Genomic DNA, 19,336 nt, shown 5'->3' on the forward strand with positions numbered 1-19,336 from the left:
AAATATTATTTTCCTTAATTATTAAATTAAGAATTAACCTGTTCTTCAAATGTGAGCATTATGCTATATAATATATATAAAGAACTACTCTTACCCTTATCAGTTATCAAGGTAAATGTTAGCATCAAATACCATTTATACCGCAGAAAAAAAAAATATAATTTCAAACTCATCAATTCTGGTTAACATTAGCAAAGGAAATGTCTTAATTAGACAAAAAAAGTATTGTAGACTTACTCCTCTATATTCTTCTAAAGCAAAAGTGTTATACTCCTTAGAAAGAGAAGTCATTTGTTTAAGTCCAATTCCAAAGTCATGAAATGGATGTGCAGGTTTCAGTGTTGTTGTTATTGAATAATTCAAAATATAAATTCAAAGTTTCGGTTCTCCAAAAATTACACAAAAACAGAAACTCATTGCAAAATTATAAATTATAATTCAAGAACTCAAGGAGATTCATTGTGTGTGGGGTGCAAGAGGGCACATTAATTTATGTGGTTTGCATAGAATGAATTTTACATAACATGTCTTCTCATAACGAGTAGAATAACTATTTTCAACTTTATAAAAACCAGACTCAATACGACTGGATATTAATTTGTGGAATGAGCACACTCAAAGAGTCCATAATTCACTGAGCTCTACATACCTCTATAGACTATAGTAATCCATAAATAATATTTTCACTTAAAGTGAAAGCAACAACGGTACCAAGTATTATCTCACTAAGATTATTATATAAATAAAAATAAATCTAGAGAAAAGCAAGCTTATTATCTTCATGCTACTCTTCTTCATTATGGGTGAATTCATTAATTTCTTGTTTTGTAATAATAAAAGTTACGGTTCTCAAGGGACGTACCTCTTTTCCCCAAAGCTAATACTATCTTCATGCTACTCTTTTTCATCACCATGCATATCATCCTTACCACTTCTAAACTTTGCACGTAAATATTTTCTTTGTCTAATCACCGATGAAAAATCACACATCATTAATTAGCACAACTCGTGAATAAAATGCATTTTAAAAACTTGCAAAAACAATAGAGTGCGCTAAGCAATAATTTTAACTTCTAATGTTAAATGAATATATATATTTGTACTTTATCATGTGTTCAATTTGACGTCTCATTGTAAGGACAAATGGAGAACTCCTGCAATAGAGTAAGATAGGCTAGAAGAAAGGGGCATCAAATATGGAAAAGAAAATCATCACAAATACTATGCAAAAAACCTTGGTGAAAGAATGCCTGCAGCCATATTCACATATCAAATCATCAATATCATCTATCAAAACAGATTCACCCAAACTATCTACATAGAAATAGTTATAGTTTAGCTAGACAATCTGCAAATTATATTATTTGTTGAACAAGTATAACACAATATTTCAATGAAACCAAGTGCTTTCAAGAAAACTAAACTAAAAGATCAACTGATTCCACCAAAGTCATATAGTGATTCTCATATATGATGCCATTCTAGCAGTGACACATATTCTCGATTCAAAAACATGTTTTCAATAGATTTCCCTTATTTACTGCTCTATAATAATGGATAATTGCATAATTAAACTACATATCACAAATTAGTAGTCACAATAATAAAATGGAGTCATGATTTGAGTAACTTATTTTTGGTAAAATAGAGTTTTGAAGCTCAAACAATATCATAGTGGAAAAATAATGGGAGAAAGTAAACAATAAACTTAAGAAATTTCAGCAACATATTATCTAGTTTAAGTCATGACTAATTTTGTGGTGTACACAAAGCCTTTTCATCAAATATAATACACTAAAATTTATAAAAGATACAAACAAAAAAGAAAGGACCAACCTCTCTTACTTCATTCATCAAAGCAATAAAAACTAAACAAAAGTAGATTGTTTGAGTATGTAAATTTGTCATGAGAATAACAATAGCTATATGGCCAACGGCAACATAAAAGTTGTTAACCCTACTCTTTTAATTTGGTCAAAGTGATTAAAATATCTAACATAGGAAATAAGAATGAATTGATAATGTGACATAAGTGATGGTGGATTTAATATGTCAAGAATAAGAATATGCTTTAAAAAAGATTATTTGAATTTTTAATTGCAACAGCAAACAAAATATACATTTAATCAAATAATTAGATGCTTTCTAAAAAATATAACAAAATATAATAAAATATTATAGAATTTGATGGAAAGAACAATTTAAAAAAAATAACAAAATATTATAAAATGAGCAATTTTCAAAAGCTTTTTCTACTTAAAATGTGAGTACATGAAATACATTTATTTTAGTCCTTTTGAAACAATCTCCATCATGTAGTGTAATGAAAATGAAAAGAACAACTTCATCTTCAATTATTACACATAATTATTGTAACTAACTAAAAATTATGTAATAACAACATAGATTATCTACCTTACTCCAAATGAGTACACTTTTTAAGTATTTGCAACTAAAAATTACAGCTAATTATGAATATAAAGTTTGGTCAATATATAGTATATGAAGAAGAAATCACTTAATAAACTTAATAATAATGTTTAGTTACTTTGCCATCAGCTTCAATTTTATAATATCTATTAAAAAATGAAAGCAAAACTATTGTGAAATAATTTCCTTTCAAAAATTCATTGTAATTTTATTCAGATAAACATTTTAAAAATTAGCAAGAGAAAACAACGTACCGCCTATGAAAATCCATTTTATATCCTACACCTGATCATTTTAAATGTCTCTTTTATTTGCCAAATTCATTATTTTCACATATTATTTATCTTGCAATGATCTAACAAATTCGTATGAAAGAGTACAAATATCATACTATAATATTTAAAATAGATTTCTTTTATTTTACTTTTTTAGAATGAAAATTGACCTGTTCATCATTGATCTTGAACTCCCTAGCCTTCAGAAACTTGAGAAGAACCATATTCCTGCCTTCATCTCCTTTGCTTAGCAGAAGAGGTATCCCACAAAGAGACACATCTTTCTCTACTCCAACACTTTTCTTCTCTGATTCTATTTTTTTTCCTCTTGTTCCTTCACTGGTTCCACACCCTCCTTATCAGCACCTTCTTTTTTAACTTCTTCTTCGTTATTATTACCTTCAGTTGCTTCATTGATCTTCTTTGGCTCTTCTATTTTTTAATCAAACAGGTTGTGTCCCAAGATAGCTTCTTAAAGCTTAGCCTTTAGATAGATAGCATGTGAAGACTTCAAAAATTTCAATCACTTTACTGATAGTTCTTCCTGAAAGCATGTATAATGTGATTAAAGAGTTGAAAACAGTAAAAATAAAAAAAGTAAGCACCAACTTCTCTGAGAATCAATGAAACAATGAAAGGGCCATCAAAGATTGCTTATCTCAAATTAGAAAAATGAAAATTTTTTAAATTTTTTCACAGTGTTAAAGCTAAATAATAATTTTCAAAAGAACCCAAAGGATAAAAGAGATTGATGTGGTTGAGGAAGCTAACCCATTCTACACAACGTAGGAGGGTCCTTCTGCAAATCTTTGAGCTCCTTCAAGATGCGCTCCGACGCCGTATTTGAACATTACATATATTAAAGTAATAGATCAAGAATCATTCAAGCTCTAAAATTGAATCTGAGATCCATTCTAAGTTCATTAACTGTGCTAAAGAAACACTTTCTCAGTTTCATTGAATTTGCATAAACACAACGATTTGTGTAAATATTCTAACTCTTAAAACATAAATTACCTCAGCAACACCGACAATGACAGCCATCCATGATGAGTAACTGTGCGAATGGATGGAGCTTCAGTTTTCGCGAACAGATAAGAAGTCTCTACTGACGGTTCCACTGTTCGCATCGTGAGCAAAGTTTTTGTGTTTGCTCCGGTAATAGTACAGAGCTTCGGTACTGGCAGTTGGAGAGACGGATGGAGAGAGATCTGATGAGGGAGGAGTGTTTTTGAATTTTTAAATACAGTGGTCGGTAACAAATGTTCAGATTTGGGTTTTGTCATTCAATTTATATGTACACAACACAGTTTAAATTTGACATCTAAACAACCGTTATTTACTTTGATGCCCTTATCCTTTCACTACGCCACATGTCGATTATAAAGCCTTCTTCAAACAGGTTGTGTCCAGGGATAGCTTCTTAAAGCTTAGCCTTTAGATAGATAGCATGTGGAGACTCCAAATATTCCAATCACTTTACTGATAGTTCTTTCTGAGAGCATGTATAATGTGATTAAAGAGATGAAAACTGTAAAAATGAAAAAGTAAGCACCAACTTCTCCGAGAATCACTGAAACAATGAAAGGGCCATCAAAAATTACTTATCTCAGATTAGAAAAATGAAATTTTTTAAATTTTCCAACAGTGTTAAAGCTAAATAATAATTTTTAAGATAACCGAAATGATAAAAAAGATGGATGTGGTTGAGGTAGCTAACCCATTCAATACAACGTAGGAGGGTCCTTCTGCAAATCTTTGAGCTCCTTCAAGATGCGCTCCGACGCCATATTTGAACATTACATGCATTAAAGTAATAGATCAAGAATCATTCAAGCTCTAAAACTGAATCTGAGGTCCATCCTGAGTTTATTAACTGTGCTAAAGAAATACTTTCTCAGTTTCATTGATTTTGCATAAACACAACGATTTGTGTAACTATTCTAACTCTTAAAAAATAAATTACCTCTACAATACCGCCAACGACAGCCATCCATGATGAGTAACTGTGCGAACGAATGGAACTTTGGTTTTCGCAAACAGATGAAAAGCCTCTACCGATGGTTCCTCTGTCTGCATCGCAAGCAAAGTTTCTGTGTTTGCTCCATTGATTGTGCAGAGCTTCGGTATTGGCAGATGGAGTGACGGATCGAGAGAGATCAGATGAGGGAGGAGTGTTTTTGAATTTTGAAATACAGTGGTCGCTAACAAATGTTTAGATTAGGGTTTTGTCATTAAATTTATATGTACACAACACAGTTTAAATTTGACATCTAAACAAATATTATTTACTTTGATGCCCTTATCCTTTCATTGCACCACATGTCGATTATAAGTCTTCTTCAAATAGGTTGTGTCCCAAGATAGCTTCTTCAAGCTTAGCCTTTAGATAGATAGCATGTGGGGACTCTAAAAATTCCAATCACTTTACTGATAGTTCTTCCTGAAATCATGTATAATGTGATTAAAGAGATGAAAATAGTAAAAATGAAAAAGTAAGCACCAACTTCTCTCAGAATCAATGAAACATTGAAAGGGCCATCAAAGATTGCTTATCTCAAATTGGAAAAATGAAATTTTTTTGAATTTTTCCACGGTGATAAAGCTAAATAATAATTTTCAAAATAACCCAAAGGATAAAAAAGATGGATGTGGTTGAGGAAGCTAACCCATTCTACACAATGTAGGAGGGTCCTTCTGAAAATATTTGAGCTCTTTCAAGATGCGCTCCGACGTCGTATCTGAACATTACATACATTAAAGTAATAGATCAAGAATCATTCAAGCTCTAAAACTGAATCTGAGATCAATTCTGAGTTCATTAACTGTACTAAAGAAACACTTTCTCAGTTTCATTGATTTTGCATAAACACAACGATTTTTGTAACTATTCTAATTCTTCAAAAATAAATTACCTCTGCAACACTGCCAACGACAAGCATCCATGATGAGTAACTGTGCGAACGGATGGAGCTTCGGTTTTCGTGAACAGATGAAAAGTCTCTACTAACGGTTCCTATGTTTGCATCGCGAGCAAAGTTTTTTTGTTTGCTCCGGTGATAGTGCAGAGCTTCGGTACTGGCAGATGGAGAGACGAGTGGAGAGAGATCTGATGAGGGAGGAGTGTTTTTGAATTTTAAAATACAATGGCCGCTAACAAATGTTCAAATTAGGGTTTTGTCATTTAATTTATATGTACACAACACAGTTTAAATTTGACACCTAAACAACTATTATTTACTTTGATGCCCTTATCCTTTCATTGTGCCACATGTCGATTATAAAGGCCTCTTCAAACAGGTTGTGTCCAGAGATAGCTTCTTCAAGCTTAGCCTTTAGATAGATAGCATGTGGAGACTCCAAAAATTCCAATCACTTTATTGATGGGGTTGAGGAAGCTAACCCATTCTACACAACGTAGGAGGGTCCTTCTGCAAATCTTTGAACTCCTTCAAGATGCGTTCCGATGCCGTATCCAAATATTACATACATTAAAGTAATAGATCAAGAATCATTCAAGCTCTAAAACTTAATCTGAGATCCATCTGAGTTCATTAACTGTGCTAAAGAAACACTTTCTCGGTTTCATTGATTTTGCATAAACACAGTTTGTGTAACTATTATAACTCTTAAAAAATAAATTACCTCTGCAACATCGCCAACGACAGCCGTCCATGATGAGTAACTGTGCGAACGGATGGAGCTTCAGTTTTCGCGAACAGATAAAAAGTCTCTACCGACGGTTCCTATGTTTGCATTGCGAGCAAAGTTTCTGTGTTTTCTCCGGTGATAGTGCAGAGCTTCGATACTGGCAGATGGATAGACAGAAGGAGAGAGATCTGATGATGGAGGAATATTTTTTAATTTTAAAATACAGTGGCCGCTAACAAAAGTTCAGATTTGGGTTTTGTCATTCAATTTATATCTACACAACACAGTTTAAATTTGACATCTAAACAAGTGTTGTTTACTTTGATGCCCTTAACCTGTCACTGCGCCACATGTCGATTATAAAGGCTTCTTCAAACAGGTTGTGTCCCAAGATAGCTTCTTCAAGCTTATCCTTTAGATAGATAGCATGTGTGGACTCCAAAAATTCCAATCACTTTACTGATAGTTCTTCCTGAAAGCATGTATAATATGATTAAAGAGATGAAAACAATAAAAATGAAAAAGTAAGCACCAACTTCTCTGAGAATCAATGAAACAATGATAGGGCCATCAAAGATTGCTTATCTCAAATTAGAAGAATGAAAACTTTTTAAATTTTTCCACAGTGTTAAAGCTTAATAATAATATTCAAAATAACCCAAAGGATAAAAAAGAAGGATGTGGTTGAGGAAGCTAACCCATTCTACACAATGTTGGAGAGTCCTTTTACAAATCTTTGAGCTTCATCAAAATGCGCTCTGACGCTGTATCTGAACAATACATATATTAAAGTAATAGATCAAGAGTCATTCAAGCTCCAAAACTTAATTTGAGATCCATTCTGAGTTCATTAACTGTGCTAAAGAAACACTTTCTCAGTTTCATTGATTTTGCATAAACACAACGATTTGTGTAACTATTCTAACTCTTAATAAATAAATTACCTCTGCAACACCGCCAACGACAGCCATCCATGATGAGTAACTATGCGAACGGATAGAGCTACGTTTTTTGCAAACAGATGAAAAGTCTCTACGGAGCTTTCCTCAGTTTGGATCGCGAGCAAAGTTTCTGTATTTTCTCCGGTGATAGTGCAGAGCTTTGGTACTGGCAGATAAGGAGACGGATGGAGAGAGATCTGATGAGGGAGGAGTGTTTTTGAATTTTGAAATACAGTGGCCGCTAACAAATGTTCATATTAGGGTTTTGTCATTCAATTTATATGTACACAACACAGTTTAAATTTGACATCTAAATAAGTGTTATTATCTTTGATGCCCTTATCCTTTCACTGCGCCAGATGTCGATTATAAAGGCTTCTTCAAACAGGTTGTGTCCCAAGATAGCTTCTTCAAGCTTATCCTTTAGATAGATAGCATGTGGGGACTCCAAAAATTTCAATCACTTTACTGATAGTCCTTCCTGAAAGCATGTATAATGTGATTAAAGAGATGAAAATAGTAAAAATGAAAAAGTAAGCACAAACTTCTCTGAGAATCAATGAAACAATGATAGGGCCATCAAAGATTGCTTATCTCAAATTAGAAGAATGAAAATTTTTTAAATTTTCCCACAGTGTTAAAGCTAAATAATAATTTTCAAAATAACCCAAATGATAAAAAAGATGGATGTGATTGAGGAAGCTAACCCATTCTACACAACGGCGGAGGGTCCTTCTGCAAATCTTTGAGCTCCTTCAAGATGCGCTCCGACGCCGTATCTGAACATTACATACATTAAAGTAATAGATCAAGAGTCATTCAAGCTCTAAAACTGAATCTGAGATCCATTCTGAGTTCATTAATTGTGCTAAAGAAACACTTTCTCAGTTTCATTGATTTTGTATAAACACAACGATTTGTGTAACTATTCTAACTCTTAAAAAATAAAGTACCTCTGAAACACCGCCAACGACAACCATCCATGATGAGTAACTGTGCGAATTTGCAAACAAATAAAAAGTCTCTACTGACGGTTCCTCAGTTTGCATCGTGAGCAAAGTTTCTGTATTTGCTTCGGGGATAGTGCAGAGCTTCGGTACTAGGAGATGGAGAGAGATCTGATGAGGGAGGAGTGTTTTTGAATTTTGAAATACAGTGGCCGCTAAATATTGTATAGATTAGGGTTTTTACAGTCAATTTATATGTACACAAAATAGTTCAAATTTGACATCTAAACAACTGTTATTTACTTTGATGCCCTTATCCTTTCACTGCGCCACATGTCGATTACAAAGGCTTCTTCAAACAGGTTGTGTTTCAAGATAGCTTCTTCAAGCTTAGCCTTTAGATAGATAGCATGTGGGGAATCCAAAAATTCCAATTACTTTACTTACAGTTCTTCCTGAAAGCATGTATAATGTGATTAAAGAGATGAAAACAGTAAAACACCAACTTCTCTGAGAATCAATGAAACAATGATAGGGTCATCAAAGATTGCTTATCTCAAATTAGAAAAATGAAAATTTTTTAAATTTTCACACAGTGTTAAAGCTAAATAATAATTTTTAAAATAACCCAAAGGATAAAAAAGATGGATGTGATTGAGGAAGCTAACCCATTCTACACAACGTAGGAGGGTCCTTCTGCAAATCTCTGAGCTCCTTCAAGATGCGCTCCGACACCGTATCTGAACATTACACACATTAAAGTAATGGATCAAGAGTCATTCAAGATATAAAACTGAATCTGAGATCCATTCTGAGTTCAATAACTGTGATAAAGAAACACTTTCTCAGTTTCATTGATTTTGCATAAACACAATAATTTGTGTAACCATTCTAACTCTTAAAAAATAAATTACCTCTGCAACACCGCCAATGACAGCCATTCATGATGAGTAACTGTGCGAACGGATGGAGCTTTGGTTTTCGCGAACAGATGAAAAATGGCTATCGACAGTTCCTCCGTTTGCATCGCGAGCAAAGTTTCTGTGTTTGCTCCGGTGATAGTGCAGAGCTTCGGTACTGGCATATGGAGAGATAAATGGAGAAAGATCTGATGAGGGAGGAGTGTTTTTGAATTTTGAAATACAGTGGCCGCTAAATATTGTATAGATTAGGGTTTTTTCAGTCAATTTATATGTACACAACACATTTCAAATTTGACAACTAAACAACTGTTATTTACTTTGATGCCCTTATCCTTTCACTGCGCCACATGTCGATTATAAAGGCTTCTTCAAACAGGTTGTGTTTCAAGATAGCTTCTTCAAGATTAGCCTTTAGATAGATAGCATGTGGGGACTCCAAAAATTCCAATCACTTTACTGATAGTTCTTCCTGAAAGCATGTATAACGTGATTAATGAGATGAAAACAATAAAAATGAAAAAGTAAGCACCAGCTTCTCTGAGAGTCAGTGAAACAATGAAATGGCCATAAAATATTGCTTATCTCATATTAGAAAAATGAAAATTTTTTAAATTTTTCCACAGTGTTAAAGCTAAATAATAATTTTCAAAATAACCCAAAGGATAAAAAAGATGGATGTGATTGAGGAAGCTAACCCATTCTACACAACGTAGGAGGGACCTTCTGCAAATCTTTGAGCTCCTTCAAGATGGGCTCCGACGCCATATCTGAATATTACATACATTAAAGTAATAGATCAAGAATCATTCAAGCTCTAAAACTAAATCTGAGATCCATTCTGAGTTCATTAACTTTGCTAAAGAAACACTTTCTCAGTTTCATTGATTTTGCATAAACACAACGATTTGTGTAACTATTCTAACTCTTAAAAAATAAATTACCTCTGCAACACTGCCAACGACAGCCATCCATAACGAGTAGCTGTGCGAAGGGATGGAGCTTCGATTTTTGCGAATAGATGAAAAGTCTCTACCGACGGTTCCTCTGTTTGCATCGCGAGCAAAGTTTCTGTGTTTGCTCTGGTGATAATGCAGAGCTTTGGTACTGGCAGATGGAGAGACTGATGGAGAGATATCTGACGAGGGAGGAGTGTTTTTGAATTTTGAAATACAGTGGCCGCAAACAAATGTTCAGATTAGGGTTTTGTCATTCAATTTATATGTACACAACACAGTTTAAATTTGACATCTAAACAAATGTTATTTACTTTGATGTCCTTATCCTTTCACTGCGCCACATGTCGATTATAAAGGCTTTTTCAAACAGGTTGTGTCCTAAGATAGCTTCTTCAAACTTAGCCTTTAGATAGATAGCATGTGGGGACTCCAAAAATTCTAATCACTTTACTGATAGTTCTTCCTAAAAGCATGTATAATGTGATTAAAGAGATGAAAACAATAAAAATGAAAAAGTAAGCACCAACTTCTCTAAGAATCAATGAAACAATGATAGGGCCATCAAAGATTGCTTATCTCAGATTAGAAAAATGAAAATTTTTAAAATTTTTCCACAGTGTTAAAGCCAATTAATAATTTTCAAAATAACCCAAAAGATAAAAAAGATGGATGTGGTTGAGGAAGCTAACCCATTCTACACAACGTAGGAGGGTCCTTCTGCAAATCTTTGAGCTCCTTCAAGATGCGCTCTGACGCCGTATCTGAACATTACATACGTTAAAATAATAGATCAAGAATCATTTAAGCTCTAAAACTGAATCTGAGATCCATTCTGAGTTCATTAACTATGCTAAAGAAACACTTTCTCAGTTTCATTGATTTTGCATAAACACAACAATTTGTGTAACTATTCTAACTCTTAAAAAATAAATTACCTCTGCAACACCGCCAACGACAGCCATCCATGATGAGTAACTGTGCGAACTGAGGGAGCTTCGGTTTTCACGAACAGATGAAGAATCTCTATCGACGGTTCTTCTGTTTGCATCGCGAACAAAGTTTCTGTGTTTGCTCCGGTGATAGTGCAGAGATTTGGTACTAGTAGATGGAGAGACAGATGGAGAGAGATCCATTGAGGGAGAAGTGTTTTTGAATTTTGAAATACAGTGGCCGCTAACAAATGTTCAGATTAGGGTTTTATCATTCAATTTATATGTACACAACACAGTTTAAATTTGACATCTAAACAACTGTTATTTACTTTGATGCCCTTATCCTTTCACTGCGCCACATGTCGATTATAAAGGCTTCTTCAAACAGGTTGTGTTTCAAGATAGGTTCTTCAAGCTTAGCCTTTAGATAGATAGCATGTGGGGACTCCAAAAATTTTAATCATTTTACTGATAGTTCTTCCTAAAAGCATGTATAATGTGATTAAAGAGATGAAAACAGTAAAAATGAAAAAGTAAGCACCAACTTTTCTGAAAATCAATGAAACAATGAAAGGGCCATCAAAGATTGCTTATCTCAAATTTGGAAAATGAAAATTTTTTAGATTTTCCCACAGTGTTAAAGCTAAATAATAATTTTCAAAATAATCCGAAGGATAAAAATGATGGATGTGATTGAGGAAGCTAACCCATTCTACACAACATAGGAGGGTCCTTCTGCAAATCTTTGAGCTCCTTCAAGATGCTCTCCGACGCCGTATCTGAACATTACATACATTAAAGTAATAGATCAAGAGTCATTCAAGATATAAAACTGAATCTGAGATCCATTCTGAGTTCATTAACTGTGATAAAGAAACACTTTCTCAGTTTAATTGATTTTGCATAAACACAACGATTTGTGTAACCATTCTAACTCTTAAAAAATAAATTACCTCTGCAACACCGCCAATGACAGCCATTCATGATGAGTAACTGTGCGAACGGATGGAGCTTCGATTTTCGCGAACAGATGAAAAATGGCTATCGACAGTTCCTCCGTTTGCATCGCGAGCAAAGTTTCTGTGTTTGCTCCGGTGATAGTGCAGAGCTTCGGTACTAGCAGATGGAGAGAGATTTGATGAGGTAGGAGTGTTTTTGAATTTTGAAATACAGTGGTCGTTAAATATTGTATAGATTAGGGTTTTTTTCAGAAAATTTATATGTACACAACACAGTTCAAATTTGACATCTAAACAACTGTTATTTACTTTGATGCCCTTATCCTTTCACTGCGCCACATGTCGATTATAAAGGCTTCTTCAAACAGGTTGTGTCTCAAGATAGCTTCTTCAAGCTTAGCCTTTAGATAGATAGCATGTGGGAACTCCAAAAATTCCAATCACTTTACTGATAGTTCTTCCGGAAAGCATGTATAACGTGATTAATGAGATGAAAACAATAAAAATGAAAAAGTAAGCACCAACTTCTCTGAGAATCAGTGAAACAATGAAATGGCAATCAAAGATTGCTTATCTCAGATTAGAAAAATGAAAATTTTTAAAATTTTCCCACAGTGTATGTTAAAGCTAAATAATAATTTTTAAAATAACCCAAAGGATAAAAAAGATGGATGTGGTTGAGGAAGCTAATCCATTCTACAGAACGTAGGAGGGTCCTTCTGCAAATCTTTGAGCTCCTTCAAGATGGGCTCCGACGCCGTATCTGAATATTACATACATTAAAGTAATAGATCAAGAATCATTCAAGCTCTAAAACTGAATCTGAGATCCATTCTGAGTCCATTAACTTTGCTAAAGAAACACTTTCTGAGTTTCATTGATTTTGCATAAACACAACGATTTGTGTAACTATTCTAACTCTTAAAAAATAAATTACCTCTGCAACACTGCCAACGACAGCCATCCATGATGAGTAGCTATATGCGAACGGATGGAGCTTTGGTTTGTGCGAACAGGTGAAAAGTCTCTACCGACGGTTCCTCTGTTTGCATCGCGAGCAAAGTTTCTGTGTTTACTCTAGTGATACTGCAGAGCTTCGGTACTAGCAGATGGAGAGGCGGATGGAGAGATATCTGACGAGGGAGGAGTGTTTTTGAATTTTGAAATACAGTGGCCGCTAACAAATGTTCAGATTAGGGTTTTGTCATTCAATTTATATGTACACAACACAGTTTAAATTTGACATCTAAACAAATGTTATTTACTTTGATGTCCTTATCCTTTCACTGCCCCACATGTCGATTATAAAGGCTTTTTCAAATAGGTTGTGTCCTAGGATAGCTTCTTCAAACTTTGCCTTTAGATAGATAGCATGTGGGGACTCCAAAAATTCTAATCACTTTATTGATAGTTCTTCCTGAAAGCATGTATAATGTGATTAAAGAGATGAAAACAATAAAAATGAAAAAGTAAGCACCAACTTCTCTGAGAATCAGAAAAACAATGAAAGGGCCATCAAAGATTGCTTATCTCAGATTAGAAAAATAAAATTTTTTTTAAATTTTTCCACAGTGTTAAAGCTAAATAATAATTTTCACAATAACTGAAAAGATAAAAATGATGGATGTGGTTGAGGAAGCTAACCCATTCTACACAACATAGGAGGGTCCTTCTGCAAATCCTTAAGCTCCTTCAAGATGTGCTCTGACGCCGTATCTGAACATTACATACGTTAAAAATAATAGATCAAGAATCATTTAAGCTCTAAAACTGAATCTGAGATCCATTATGAGTTTATTAACTATGCTAAAGAAACACTTTCTCAGTTTCATTGATTTTGCATAAACACAACAATTTGTGTAACTATTCTAACTCTTAAAAAATAAATTACCTCTGCAACACCGCCAACGACAACCATCCATGATGAGTAACTGTGCGAACTGATGGAGCTTCGATTTTCGCGAACAAATGAAGAATCTCTATCGACGGTTCTTTTGTTTGCATCGCGAGCAAAGTTTCTGTGTTTGCTCCGGTGATAGTGCATAGATTTGGTACTGGCAGATGGAGAGACTGATGGAGAGAGATCCAATGAGGGAGGAGTATTTTTGAATTTTGAAATACAGTGGCCACTAACAAATGTTCAGATTAGGATTTTGTCATTCAATTTATATGTACACAACACAGTTTAAATTTGACATCTAAACAACTGTTATTTACTTTTATGCCCTTATCCTTTCACTGCGCCACATGTCGATTATAAAGGCTTCTTCAAACAGGTTGTGTCCCAAGATAGGTTCTTCAAGCTTAGCCTTTAGATAGATAGCATGTGGGGACTCCAAAAATTTTAATCATTTTACTGATAGTTCTTCCTGAAAGCATGTATAATGTGATTAAAGAGATGAAAACAGTAAAAATGAAAATGTAAGCACCAACTTCTCTGAGAATCAATGAAACAATGAAAGGGCCATCAAAGATTGCTTATCTCAAATTTGGAAAATGAAAAATTTTTTAAATTTTCCCACAGTGTTAAAGCTAAATAATAATTTTCAAAATAACCCAAAGGATAAAAAGGATGGATGTTGTTGAGGAAGCTAACCTAATCTACACAACGTAGGAGGGTCCTTCTGCAAATCTTTGAGCTCCTTCAAGATGAGCTCTGACGCCATATTTGAACATTACATACATTAAAGTAATAGATCAAGAATCATTCAAGCTCTAAAACTGAATCTGAGATCCATTCTGAGTCCATTAACTGTGCTAAAGAAACACTTTCTCAGTTTTATTGATTTTGCATAAATACAACGATTTGTATAACTATTCTAACTCTTAAAAAATAAATTACCTCTGCAACACTGCCAACGACAGCTATCCATGATGAGTAACCGTGCGAACGGATGGAGCTTCGGTTTTCGCGAACAAATGAAAAGTTTCTACCAACGGTTCCTCTGTTTGCATCGCGAGCAAAGTTTTTGTGTTTGCTCCGGTGATAGTACAGAGCTTTGGTACTGGATGATGGAGAGACAGATGGAGAGAGATTTGATGAGGGAGGAGTGTTTTTGAATTTTGAAATACAGTGGACGCTAACAATTGTTCATATTAGGGTTTTGTCATTCAATTTATATGTACACAACACAGTTCAAATTTGACATCTAAACAACTGTTATTTACTTTGATGCCCTTATCCTTTCACTACGCCACATGTCAATTATAAAGGCTGGACACTTGTCGAACAATGAATCATGTACTGCTCTTCTATTATATATAGTGAGATAGTTCAATCCAGCTGCTGAGTATATCTGTTAGTATTTTTTGACAATCAACACATTTTTTTAAAAGAAATGTTAGGAGGTCAATATTTTTTGTCAATATTATTGGTCAATATTTTAGATCAATATTTTGTTTTTATACTATTTGAATTTTGGATTTAGAATTTACTATATATATACTTTTGTTGGCTAAATAATGTTGGCCAAAACTAATACATTTTGTTAATTATTTAGCATTGTTCTTTTCTTTAACATTATTCAATCTAGCTTTCTTTACATTAGTATTTCTTAACAACAAACACGTATTTTCTTGGTTTTTATAATTAAAAATTAACCTAAATATATAATTAATTCATAATAACCTAGATCACCAAAGAAGCCTAAGCACTAAGCATTTAATGGATATATCATGCACATGAATTTACCAAAGCTAAATGAATGCTTCACAGGAAATAGGAAAATGGAAACGGTGTTACACTACTGATTTTGACTTCGACATCACTAGCAGCTTCGAATTTCATGTAAATCTCAGTGCAAAAGGCTACCGTTCCTTGATATTCAGGTAAGGTTTCTAGACGCTTCGAGTTTGAAATAACAATTTGAGTATCTTTCTTTTGGCTTTAATTTCTTGGGATATTGGCAACCAAGCTGATTTCATGGGGAAATAATTATTGTTTTGACAGCGGCGATCACGACTTAGTTGTTCCTTTCTTATCGACTCAAGCATGGATAAGAGCTCTAAACTACTCCATTTTCGATGATTGGAGGCCATGGCTTGTAAATGGCCAAGTTGCAGGGTATGCATGAACCTTTTAGCCTTTATATTATATAAGAGAAGAAAGTAACAAATAAACTTTTGAATATTTATATTTCAAATAAATTAATCCTGAAAATAAAAAAAATACCAATAAAGTCTTTTATAATAGCAAATGTAGACAAGTTAATTTAAATTAAGACTTTCTATTTTAGTTATAGAGGTTAATTTAAAAGTAATGTGTCCACATCTACTATTATAGAGGATTTTATCGGTATTTTTTTTTTTCAAAGACTAATATATTTAAAGTATAAATCTTTAGAAACTTATTTGTTACTTTACTCTTTATAATATGATATATATTGAAGCTAGTTTTATAGTGCCTATGTTTGTGGTTACTATGGTAGTAACCATTCTATGTAAATTATGAGTTAATAATCATTTTAATTAAAGCCTATGACTATAACGATGTGAAGTTTACTGTGAGGGTATAATGAGTTATTTTACCTATGATGATCAGTGATATATGCAATATAGGTTTATAAAAAGTACTAGATGCACATAAAAAAATTAGTTACCAAAGTCGTTATATATTTATGTATAAATATATGTATTATTTAACTTATTTTTAATGTATATTTTATATTTAAATAAATATTTTAAATTAATAACTGATTTTATGGCTAACTTTTGGTGTACATGTAGCATGACTGATATATATATTTACTAGTATTTTTACCCGTAATAATATTACGGGATATATATTTTTTAAAATTACGGTTCACTTTATTCTAACAGTATAGATTATGTATGGCACAAAAAATTTATAAAATCAAACTACTTTTATAAAAAAAAGTCGTAGATTGACAAAAGTCTCTGGCTAAGAAGATCAAGGTATCTATAGATAAAAAATTAAATAATAAGATTTTTAGTTATTATTTTTATATGAAAAAGTCTAATTTTTTATTAATAATTAATCTTAACATTCGTTATCTAAAATTTGAAACAATTTAACGTGTATACTTTTACATTTAATTAGGTGTTAAGTCTGTTGCACAAATAGAAATAATTAATTTTTATACTTGTTATTTAAAAATAATATTTTTTTCTTTATATATATAAAAAAATAATTAGATATTAGCATAAAAAATTATACTGATAGTTATAAAATTAACTCAAAACTTTTTTTTTGAAATAATTGAATCTTGATTCTAACTTTTAATTATAACATTAGTATTCTCTCTAAATTATATATAATAAATATTTGAAAGAAAAGAAATGAAAATATAGATTAAAAAGATAAGCGGTAAAATTTTAAAACTAAATAAAAAACTAAAAAATATGTATATAATAATAATAATATTTTTTATTTGAATTATATTATTTTGTTAATTTTATTTTTTGTAGAATAGAAAGGTAGAAAAAATAGAGAATGAGAGAAAAGAGAGAGAACGATAAAGATGAAGAATGAGAGTGAGAGTTTGTTAATTTTGGAAGAAAAAATTTTATTTTAATTGTAATAAAAAAATATCAGATGACATATTTTGATTTGTCAAATTACTAATATAAAATATAAATTATATATAGAGTAAAAATGGTAGAAAGAAATAGAAAAATAGAGAGAGATAGATGAGAGAATTTAGAAAGAGAGTTTATTAATTTTGAAAAAAAATATTTTCGCTCAATTTTAATAAGAGATTGTCATGTGACACATTTGATTATTAAATTAGATAGTAATATATGATACATAATATAGGTATATTTCAATTTCAGTTTTAATATTTTAATTTTAATTTTAATGCAATTAAAGAATGTCAGGTTGTACATTTTGATTGTCAAATTAGTAATTAGTCATTGATATTAATAATGATATATAAAATAGATAAAATGGTTGAAGGAATGAGAGAGATAGAGAAAAGAAGATGGAGGAGTGGAGAACTCTTTAATTTTGGAGGGAAAGATTTGATTTCAATTGTAATGAGGGAGTGACATGTGGCACATTTTGGTTGTAAAATTAGTATGGAGGAGGGAAGAATTCTTTAATTTTGGAGGGAAAGATTTAATTTCAATTACAATGAGGTAGTGACATGTGACATATTTTAGTTGTAAAATTAATAAGGAAGAGAGGAAAATTCTTTAATTTTGGAGGAAAAGATTTGATTTCAATTATAATAAAAAAGTGACATATGGCACATTTTAGTTGTAAAATAAAAAATATATAATAGAATAGATTCTTCCAACAGTATATTAGTACCTTGTATCTTATTTTTGCGTATTTGCTTTGTATAATCGTCGAAAGGAATTGTTTACATAACATTATTATTTCTTAAAACACTCCAAGACATTGAGCATGTATAAATAATTTGTCTCTTGAGCAGGTTTACAAGGACTTACTCAAATCAAATGACGTTTGCAACTGTGAAGGTAAAGAAAAAAACATTAATTCTTTAATTTAGATAAAAAAAAAGTCCTTTTTTTTTCTTGTGGTGTCTCTCTATTTTGGAAATTTTTCCATTTCTTTTTTTCTTCATATGTAATAATAGGGTGGAGGGCATACAGCTGCTGAGTACAAACCAGATGAATGTTTAGCCATGTTCTCTAGGTGGCTCTCTAATGCCCCTTTATGACTTTAATAACTAAAATGTTACAAAACTAGTTACACATGAGATGATGCTCATTCATCTATGATTACTTGTAAAAAATCAAATAATATAATGTGTAACTATTCTGTGTACTAAGTGTTCAACTATATTCTATACTAATAGAGAAATTTTATCCCTATTGTGGAGAATTATTGTCTCCCGAATCCTGAGGAACAAAATAATTGCTACCTTATTAGAAGAATTTCAACAGATGGGATTATAGGATTGCTAATATGAAACTGAGCTGCAGAATTATGCAGCAAAGAAGATTGAAAGAAACAGAGAAAACTAAGATGATTTTGTATTGGTAAGAGTTGTAATTCACACTAGTATTTGAGTATATCTCAATCTATCTAGTATCTATTACTAAAAAGTCAAAACATAAGGGTATTATAGTTATCTAGAGATCACAGACTAACAAATTACTTGTTCCTTAAGTCACCAGTCTGTTAAATCAGTGACAACCATATTAACTTATTTGACCCTCATTATGAAAGCAACTCAGATTCTTGGGTTGCAAGAAACAAGAATGAAAGAAAAACCGCAAGAAGTTTATCAAGGAAAACTAGAGAATCTATCTGTCTATATCTATTCTTATTATATAAAAGTTGATACCTAAGTTTTTTTATATCATATTTAAATCATTTTTTTTTAACAATG

At 32.2% G+C, this 19,336-nt stretch overlaps 1 protein-coding gene across 2 annotated transcripts in view; it reads left to right on the top strand.

Annotated features, from left to right (window-relative positions):
* Positions 1-18,783, top strand: part of LOC107625589 (serine carboxypeptidase-like 2) — a 26,165-nt gene extending 7,382 nt beyond the window's left edge. For both annotated transcript variants that reach the window (XM_021116092.1, XM_016328268.2), the window contains exons 11-14: positions 15,730-15,842; positions 15,964-16,077; positions 18,413-18,458; positions 18,578-18,783. In XM_021116092.1, the coding sequence (XP_020971751.1) occupies positions 15,730-15,842; positions 15,964-16,077; positions 18,413-18,458; positions 18,578-18,661 (357 nt within the window). In that variant the 3' untranslated portion in view covers positions 18,662-18,783. The remainder of the gene's footprint in view (positions 1-15,729; positions 15,843-15,963; positions 16,078-18,412; positions 18,459-18,577) is intronic.

The sequence above is a fragment of the Arachis ipaensis genome, chromosome B02, assembly GCF_000816755.2.
Source record: "Arachis ipaensis cultivar K30076 chromosome B02, Araip1.1, whole genome shotgun sequence".
Taxonomy (NCBI): Eukaryota; Viridiplantae; Streptophyta; class Magnoliopsida; order Fabales; family Fabaceae; genus Arachis; species Arachis ipaensis.